The sequence below is a fragment of the Helianthus annuus genome, chromosome 15 (genome assembly GCF_002127325.2).
Source record: "Helianthus annuus cultivar XRQ/B chromosome 15, HanXRQr2.0-SUNRISE, whole genome shotgun sequence".
Classification (NCBI taxonomy): Eukaryota; Viridiplantae; Streptophyta; class Magnoliopsida; order Asterales; family Asteraceae; genus Helianthus; species Helianthus annuus.
In genome coordinates this window covers 15888477-15898671 of record NC_035447.2, presented here as the reverse complement: position 1 = coordinate 15898671, position 10195 = coordinate 15888477, and the positions used below count along the sequence as shown (strand labels likewise).

The 10195-nt window shown below is 37.0% G+C and overlaps 1 protein-coding gene and 1 pseudogene across 1 annotated transcript; one reads left to right on the top strand and one right to left on the bottom strand.

The window, feature by feature from the left end:
* Positions 1 to 1305: 1305 nt before the first annotated feature.
* LOC110913462 lies at positions 1306 to 1731 on the bottom strand. Its single transcript, XM_022158292.1, has one exon. The coding sequence runs from the start codon at positions 1729 to 1731 to the stop codon at positions 1306 to 1308; it is 426 nt and encodes a 141-aa protein (XP_022013984.1).
* Positions 1732 to 7160: 5429 nt separating this feature from the next.
* On the top strand, positions 7161 to 9731 carry LOC110911082 (annotated as a pseudogene).
* Positions 9732 to 10195: the final 464 nt, after the last annotated feature.

The following is a 10195-nucleotide window of genomic DNA, read 5'->3' as shown; positions in this document are numbered from 1 at the left end:
GAACCGGGTCTAACCAGAAAATTGTCGGATCAAACAAGCTTAGACCAGTTATAATACTTATTACCAAGTTATATGAGTGATAAAATAGGTTACATGCCTTCTACATTGTTAATTATGTGCTAATTCATAAATTAGCATTCTGTTGACTTTTTCTAAACAACTTTGACCCGACATTTGATCTAGTTAGAGTGGGAATCAGAGGGTGCCCTTTTGAGGGTTTAAGGCCCACATGATTACCAACTTATAACTACCTTTGATTCGATTAATCACTGGACCATTAAGGATTAATCATTAAGTCAACCGTTAATTACGACGGTTTGACTTTTAAGCTAAAACTAAGTAGAAACTCAACTAAGAAAGGTTAACCATACTTACCAAAGTCTAATGCACGACTAGGAATGGCTTGGGTCTGCTCTTATGCTCCAAGAAGCTCCAAGAAAGCAGATGGGATGAATGATCACAAGTTGTAACATGAAGGCCTTATATAGTGTATAAATCACCATAGATCATTGCCAAACAAGTCTACTACTGACCATGGATCATCCACAAGTGTCCCTAAGGTCTAAAAAGCAAGTAGGGGTCACCCATACTGGTGAAAAGACTGATCTAAGTCGGTTACAAGGCTGAACAGTGCTGCTGTCTCACTTTTCTGTATCTGGGCGTCTCACGCGGCCCGCGTAAGACCTTAACAAGGCTTACGCGGCCCGCTTAAATCATTCTGACAGATTTCAAATCTTTCAATAATTGCAGGTTGGCTCTTGGCTCTTTGGAAGGGTATTTCTTGCATTATGAGCCCTTCTTATTTACGTATAAGGGCCTCGAGACTTTTACCCATCTTGTTAAGTCCTCGGTTACTTTGTTATTACCCGAAAAGTCATAACTTTCAACGTTGACGCTTTAACCCCTCATGTACGAATTTGGTCATAACTTTCTCATTTTATAACAAAACTTTATGAAATTTTTATCGTGCATTCTAGTGAGTATAATTCACCGTTACAAAGCTTCGGGTTTGCTAAAAGTTCACTCAGAGGTATAACTTAAACATGTTGACACATTTAACCCCTGTAGTTTGTAATCTCTCACTTTCTTTCATATTTAGTTCCGTATGATCCATGATTTATTCGTTTGAAGGTATGAGCATCATGTAGGGTTACTGTAAAGTATATTTATCCCTTGTTGACATTTTGAACCCTTGAATTCACATACTTTCCATGTTTGTCAACTTTAGTCCCTCTAGAGTATTCTTTCGCACGTTCAAGCTTATGACAAGTGTCAATACATTATAGGACGTAAATTTTCGAGGTGTTACACAACTGCAGTCTTGACTTTGGCACCGCCCTCACTTGGTTTTTTTGAACATGACCTCTTGTTGTGGCCTTTCCCCTTGCAATTTCCACAAGTCTGAACTGCGTATTTCTTTGATAGCTTTCCACCCTTTGTCATATCCTCCATTTCAACAGCTGACTTCCTCCTAGCTTTTTTAGGCCTACCTGCTTGTTTTTTATGTTTAGGTGGCTTTAGAGTTGTAGGAACCATTAACTTGGGCCACATAGACATGCCACTGATTGGGTTGACCTTGAAGCTATACACCTTCTTCCAGTTGTCTAACCTATACAAGGGATTCACCCAACTTTCTAAACATCCAACTTGCTTACCATTGGTTGCCATAAACCATATGGTAGCCACAACATGTCTACAAGGTATGCCCGATATATCCCATCTTGTCCACATGAACTACACATTGACTTTTCCCGCTGGCCTAATACTGATCATCACAAGTCCACTGCACAGAATACCTGGTTGCCACTTTTTTTATTTCCTCCAATGTCTCTTGTGCATAGGGAGTTAGGAGTCCTTCAGTTCTTTCTTAGACCATCAGTATGGTGACAATTCTTCTCATGAGATACTCCCTAATATACTCCAATGCTGATATTATTGGCTTATCCCTAGCATCAATGATCTTGCTGTTGAAAGACTCACACATGTTGTTCATCAGCATGTTAGACACAGCCCTGCCTGTGTGAGGATAACAATGGATCAACAAATAGATTAACAACTATACAAAAAGACAGTTTTACAAACCTGAAAAGTGAGATAGGGTCCAATGTTGAGGTGGTATTTTTAACAACTAGGCATGAGCATTTTTGTTGAATGCCTTCAACTCCTCCATGGCCTCTTCAAACTAAACAATAGTTGTACACTTAGCTGCTTTCCAAAGCTTATCCTTGTAAAGTTTACCCTTATGTGACAGCTTTATATTCTCATGAATATGTTTTAAACAAAACCTGTGTTCAGCCATTAGGAACAGTTTGTGTATGGCAGCCATAAGACCCTAATAAAACAAAATCAAAGACAACTTCAAAATATATATTGTAATCAGCTAGTAACAATAATAGTGTAGAAAACATACCTTTTGTCTATCACTAATGAATGTGAAGTGTGAGTTGCTGCCCAGATCCAAATCATCACCCAAACATTGAAGAAACCAGGTCCATGAGCTAAGATTCTCAGCCTCCACTATTGCATAAGCAACAAGATATATGTTGTTGTTTGGGTCAGCACCAACAGCAGATAACACTGGACCCGGATATTAACCTTTCATGAAAGCTCCATCCAACCCTAACATATGCCTCCCTATGGCCTTAAACCCCTGTTTCAAACCACCCAAGCATACATATATCCTTTTACAGACTCTTGTGGTGTCATCCGGATTTCTCACATGTTTAACCTCAATATGAACAGTTGACCCGGGGTTTGTGTTGCACAGTTCTTCCACATATGACCTCAACAAAGTATATTGTGTCTTGTAATCCCCTTGAACCTGTCTCTTTCCTTTATTTTGGCTCTGTAGGCTTTCATCTTAGAGATATTCACTTCAAATTTCCTCTGAAACTGCTCCCGTACAGCCTTGACTGGTATTCCTGGATTTTCTTCAATCTGCTCCAACATTTGAAGAGAAAGGAATGTTAAAGTGCAAGCATACAAATCCCTGCAGTTAACACACTTGTGAACTGTATTCAAAGTCTTGACAATCCAAGATTCCTGATCTCCATCTTTTGAGACTAAAAGGACCCATGGACATAGATATTGGTGGGGATTTGTCTTTTTTCCCCTACCACCAACATTTACTTTTTCATTTTGGCTCTTTTCCACAACTGGTCCCTCATCTTTCAAAACCTGTGTACCATCTTCCTTAACCTCAAACTTTGGCATTTGTCCTTGACAAATTGCCCTAACTCTTTTCTTATCATATTTAACAATCTTAATAAGTCTCCTGGATTACCACCCTGATCACCTTCATCTTCATTTAAACCCTCATCTACATTAGCACCCTCATCTACATTACCATCAGCATTATCATCTACATTACTATCAACATTATCATCTACATTAGTATCAGCCTTATCATCTACATCTGCATCCTTTTCATAATTTGTTATGGCTAAAACTTCCTGTTGTACACCACTTGATTGGCCCACTTCATGCCATCCCAACCGTAGAACCCTTAACCCATTGGTAACCAATTGTTCTTCATTGATTTCTTCAATAACCACCCCTGATCTATTGTAGTTAACATTTGTATTACCATGTTCAGTATAAAAATGTACAACCCTATGTTCAGGGACATATTTTAAAAGTTCTATCACATCAGCATCACAAGCAAGGCTACGAAGACCACTATCTAAACTCTCTCCTGGTATTAAAAAATGATAGTACATAGTAGAACCTTCTTCATAACCTAACATTATCATCGCAATATCCAACTCGTGTACTGAGAACCTGTCACTGTCTAGAAGATCGATGAAGTCATGCTTACCATTAACATGCTGTCTACCAGGAAGTTCTATGAAAATCCCACCATGATGCAACCGAGCAGTAAAAAGGGTATCATACACCTCTGCATTTCAAAAAAGACATTCAAAAAATAAGCATTAGGGCTTGATCATTACAATTCTAAAATATCAGCTACTCACCATAAATTTCATTAACATCCCGCTGGTCTAATGTCTCTCGAATGTAGAATCCTTAACTCATCGCGTGTGAATTAGGGCTTGATCGCTTGAATTCGTCGTTGGATTTCAAAGGGGGATGAGCATTTGGTGTTAATGGGAAATGAGCAGTTGGGGGTTAATTATTCTTCTTGATTAAAGATGAATAGTTAATAAATGGAGGTTCAGAGATATTTAATGGGGGGAAAAAGACGAATATACCCTCACGTGACGTGCACGTGAGGGGTTTTAACATCAAAAGTTAACTGGGTTGATAAGAAAGGACACCGCCTGTTATAGGTTGCAAACATAAAGGACATAGAGTGTAATTTTTAAACTTAAAGGACAGCGCATGTAGAAACCCTGAAACATAAAGGACGAAAGGTGCAATTTTGACTTATTTTTATTTTATCAGCCCAACACAACCCGATACTCAATATTAGCTCGTTTCTTTTTCACTTGCGACCAAGCACTACCCACCACCAACCAAGATAACTTTATTTCCTATATAAAAAAAGTTACTAATGCACACAAAGCTTTGTTAGCGGCAATCAGTATTAATGATGAGCCCAAGACTTTTAGGGCTTGTTTGGCTAAGCTTATTATTCCATTCCATTCCACTATAAATAAGAAACTATATTTTGCTTAGATGAGTTGTAACATGTGCTTGGGGAGTATTTCAAAAAAAAAAAAAAAAACTTGATTTTTCATTTTTAACCCAAACATTTCATATGTTATATTTTGACCACTTTTATTTTTTTTACTTTTAACCCAAAGTTTTCCATCTTTTATAATTTAACACAACACTTTAATATCTACAACTTTGGTCCCCATACTTTTTATCTTTCGCAAGTTTTTCGTTTTACGTTTTGTTCTGAATTTTATGAGTTAACATGTTGTAGCGTGCATGTGAGGTTTAATGTTTTTTGCTCTATTTTTTCATATTTAACAGACATGTCGCAGCGCGTCCATTTTTTCTCTTTTGAAAAGTTCGCCGCAACGGGCAAGTCCTAGATCGACTAAGTTATTATTTTCTACGTTTTATGTTTCTGGTTAATTTCTTCGCATTAACACACTGTAACGGGTGTACGTGGTTCAACGATTTTAGTCTGCTTTTCGTTTAGTGTAATTTTTACCATTTTATCTATTTTATTTTTACGATGTTGAGAGTCGATGTCGTTATGGCATTGGTACTGCTTGACATTGTTTTACGAACGTTTTTAACCTATTAAATTTTTTACTCATATTTTGTTTCGGGGTTTACCCCTGTACTTCCTTTACTTAAAAACTATTTTTTACGTGCATATTTTATGTATGGGTATGTATAAATATGATTTGTTCTACATTCCGATGTAAAATTTTTTTATAGACGAGTCAGATCAAATATAATACGTTTTCGTTTAAAGAAACCATTTTTACGTGCATATTTTTATGTACGTTTTGGTATAAATTCAAGTTGTTCTACGTTTCGATGTAAACTTTTTTTGGGAAATAATTCAGGTCAAATATAATATGTTTTCGTGTTTATTTTATGTATGTTTCGTAAAGTTTGTTTCGAACCGAGTGGAGTCAAATTATGGTTTCTTTTTCTCTCCTTTTTTCGAAAGCTCTAATTAATCCCTTTCGATTACATGTGCATATTTTCCTTCATACCCGTTACGTTTTTTATGTATGAGTTGGGTCACATATAATATGTTATGATTGTTCGATATGAATTTGATTTACTTTACGTTTGATCCAACCACAATGCTTATACAAGTTACATTGAGTTCACTTGGATACGTCGAAATGTGTGTTTTCATATGGTTAATGTATCATATAACGTCTGGACTAATTCATTCAATGTTTACGATGTACTCGCGCCGCAACGCGGGCGGTTCTTAACCCTAGTTTAACTTAAAAATGACTTTTTATTAAAAGGATTTTTTGACTTATGACCTATTGAAAAGGAGTTTTTAAAAAAGTGTTTGGATTAGCTTATTGGGTGGGAAAAACTAAAATTACTAAAAAGAACATTCTTCATATTGAAAAGTTGTTTGGTAGGGGGTAAAAAAGTTGTTTGGTAAGGGGTAAATTTGTAATTGTGTTGAAAAGCTCTAAAAAGTCACAAATTTCTGACTTTTCAAAAATGACTTTTTCTCCCCACTGAAAGGTTGTTTTGAAAAGGACTTTTCAATTAGCCAAACAATATTTTGACTTATTGGCTTTTTGAAAAAGCCAATAAATCAATAAGTTGGTTCAAAAAGCTTAGCCAAACATGCCCTTAAACAAGCTGAACAAGATAAGAAATGGAGAAAAGCAATGAAGAAAGAGATACAAGCCCTCAAGGCAAACAAAACTTAGACAATTGAAGAATTACCAAGAGGCAAGTGGGCCATACTGGTAAAATAGTTTAAACCATAGTGACTAAAATGACATTTAACTTTAAAATATAACTTTACAACTTTTGACATGAAACACCAAGTAAAACATTCACTTCTAACTTTTGTTAATTGACAACTTTGACACCTAAACCTTTCTATTTAATAACTTCACACATCTCTTTTGTTTAAATTACTTTTACAACCTTACAACGCAATATGTGACACATTATTATACTTTTTTAGGTTTAACTACGTCAATGTCTAAATTACTTTTACAACTTTTAATCCGGTGTCTAATTACTTTTATGACTTTATATTGCAATGCCCGAAACATACTCGTTTTTTGTCTATGTCTAATGGCTTTCCTTCCAACCTTTTTCTACTTAATAACTTGATATATTCTTTGTTTAAACTAATTTTACGACTTTACACCTTAACGTGTGACGCATTATTATACTTTTTTTTTTATCTATGCTTAACAACGTTAATGTCTAAATTACTTTTACGACTTTACATTGCAACGTCCGAGACATACTTTTTTTATCTATGTCTAATGTCGTTAATGTCATTGACGTTACGCTTGAATCGGGCTCAAGGCATCAGGCATGAATATATTATTCAAAACTTAAAAACTTAAGGAAGTCACCAAAAAGAAAGTCTAAGACGGCAACGGTAACCCAGAAGCTACGCTCCGTTTCTAGATTCCATGCCCTACCTACCGTGTGGTGCACAACAACGAACCCCCCTCATTGACTCTCACCGTACACGTGTCACGATACCATTTGTTGGTCTCCTACCACCTACGTAACATTAATATTCAATCCGTGACCGCCTCTTCTTCATCATCCTATAAATTCACCTTCTTATCTCTTCCGCTTTCATTCATTCATCATCATCACAATTAACAACAATTCCAAAGCAATCTTCTCTCATATTCTTATCCTTGCTTCATATCTTTCAAGGTATCTATCATCCTTTTCTCTATATTTCTCTTCTTGATTATTATGTGTTGTTAGATCTATCTAGATGTGAAATTTTGTGGTTGATTCTCGTAATCTATGAGTAATCGCTTTCAACGAGACGGATTCGTTTTTTATTGTAGATCTGGCCAATTGTAGGTTTATACGAGTTGTTATTGGATCGGTTGATTGTAGATCTGGCCAATCGTAGGTTTATACGAGTTGTTATTGGATCAGTTGATGATTGTTGTTGAATTGTTAGTTTGATCTGTTTAGATGTGGAATTGTGTGATTGATTTCTCTCTCTCTCTCTCTTTTTTGCAACTATATGATGAACATGATAAGGAAGAGATTGTTTAGAATTTTAGATGTATAATTGATTCTGGTAATTCTACCAGTAGTCGTTTTATACATGACGGATTCTTGTCTTATTGTAGATTTCGCTAGTTGTTTATATGCGAATTGTTGTTGATCGTTTGATGATTGTTAGTGTGATTTATTTAGATGTGAAATTGTGTGATCGATTTCTTGTATAAACCTACTCGGAACCCTTATTGATATGATTTGATGAATAGTAATTGATTTGACGAATGTCTCTGGATAATTTTAGTCTTTTCATATCAGTTGTTCTTGGATCGTTCGAAGATTGTTGATGATTAATTTTTTTTTGTGTAATCGTTTTTAACAAGACAGATACGAATTGTTACTTTCGTGTTTGTTAGTTTGATGATATGATTTAGATATAATATAATGATTGATTCTAATAGTCAATATGTGTAATCGTTTTAAACCAGACTAATAATCGGTTTCTACAGTGCTTTTTACTCGGTAGTTTATAATTTTGTTTGCTTAACATTCCAGCCGATCTGATTTAAGTTTTTGGTGGTATAATTTATTGTTTTGGGTATTAATCTGTTTGTATTTTTATTATCCAGATGCAGATCTTTGTGAAAACTTTAACCGGAAAGACCATCACTCTCGAGGTCGAGAGTTCTGATACAATTGACAATGTTAAGGCCAAGATCCAAGACAAGGAGGGGATCCCTCCAGACCAGCAAAGATTGATCTTTGCCGGAAAGCAGCTTGAAGACGGCCGTACCTTAGCCGACTACAACATCCAAAAGGAGTCAACCCTTCATCTTGTACTCAGGCTCAGAGGAGGAATGCAAATTTTCGTGAAAACTTTAACCGGGAAGACCATCACTCTTGAGGTCGAGAGTTCTGATACAATTGACAATGTCAAGGCCAAGATTCAGGACAAAGAAGGGATCCCACCAGACCAGCAGAGGCTTATCTTTGCCGGTAAACAGCTTGAAGACGGCCGTACTTTGGCTGACTACAACATCCAGAAGGAGTCAACTCTTCACCTTGTGCTCAGGCTGAGGGGTGGGATGCAGATCTTTGTTAAGACTTTAACCGGAAAGACAATCACTTTGGAAGTTGAAAGCTCAGACACCATTGATAATGTCAAGGCTAAGATCCAAGATAAAGAGGGCATCCCACCTGACCAGCAGCGATTGATCTTTGCTGGTAAACAGCTTGAAGATGGCCGTACTTTAGCCGACTACAACATTCAGAAGGAGTCCACACTCCATCTTGTGCTCAGGCTTAGAGGAGGGATGCAAATCTTTGTCAAGACTCTCACCGGGAAGACGATCACATTGGAAGTTGAAAGTTCCGATACCATCGACAATGTTAAAGCCAAGATCCAAGACAAAGAGGGGATCCCACCAGACCAACAGAGATTGATCTTTGCTGGAAAACAGCTTGAGGATGGTCGTACCTTGGCAGATTACAACATCCAGAAAGAATCCACCCTCCATCTGGTGCTCCGCCTCAGAGGTGGTATGCAGATTTTCGTTAAGACTCTGACCGGGAAGACCATCACCTTGGAAGTCGAAAGCTCCGATACCATCGACAATGTTAAAGCCAAGATCCAGGACAAGGAGGGGATCCCACCGGACCAACAGAGGCTCATCTTTGCTGGCAAGCAACTTGAGGACGGTCGCACTCTTGCTGACTACAACATCCAGAAGGAATCCACCCTCCATTTGGTGCTTCGTCTTCGTGGTGGTATGCAGATTTTTGTGAAGACTTTGACTGGCAAGACTATAACGCTTGAGGTGGAGAGCTCTGATACGATTGACAACGTGAAGGCGAAGATTCAGGACAAGGAAGGCATCCCACCGGACCAGCAGAGGCTGATCTTTGCGGGTAAGCAGCTTGAGGATGGACGCACGCTTGCGGACTACAACATTCAGAAAGAGTCCACCCTCCACCTTGTCCTTCGTCTCCGTGGGGGTAACTAAAAGCTTATAGCTTTTGTTATGTTTGTGTTTCTTTGAAAGGTTTCTGTGTTACAATTATATGTGGTGGTTGACAATGGTGCAATTTCAAATAAAAATCATGGTTTTATAATTTTCGATGGTGGAGCTAACCACTTGCAAATGAAACTCATTAGAACCTACTCCTTGAACCATCATTACAATGGTTGTTTTGATCAACACGTTCTGCTCCTCTCATTAACCAAAGTGTTTAGGTTCATTTCTTGAAATAAGAATTCAATTCAAAGTGTTGATCACGAGATTAATTAGTTTATCCTAACATTCATATTCATATTCATATCCTATAACAGAACGAGAGTAGCAATTTGGTAAACAAATATTCTTACTAACCTTTGTTCAAGTTCGTGATTTTGTTGTTGATGGAATTCGGTTTTCACCCTGCATTAGTATTACAAGAAAAACAATAAAACTGTAAGCAAAAATTTAGACTTTAAGAATAAAACGAATATGTTGTAAAGACATTTGAAAGAATTACATCGACATCTTTACTTTGCTCCATCTTTTGTTCAGTATTTGCTTACTGCAGTTAATGATACTGA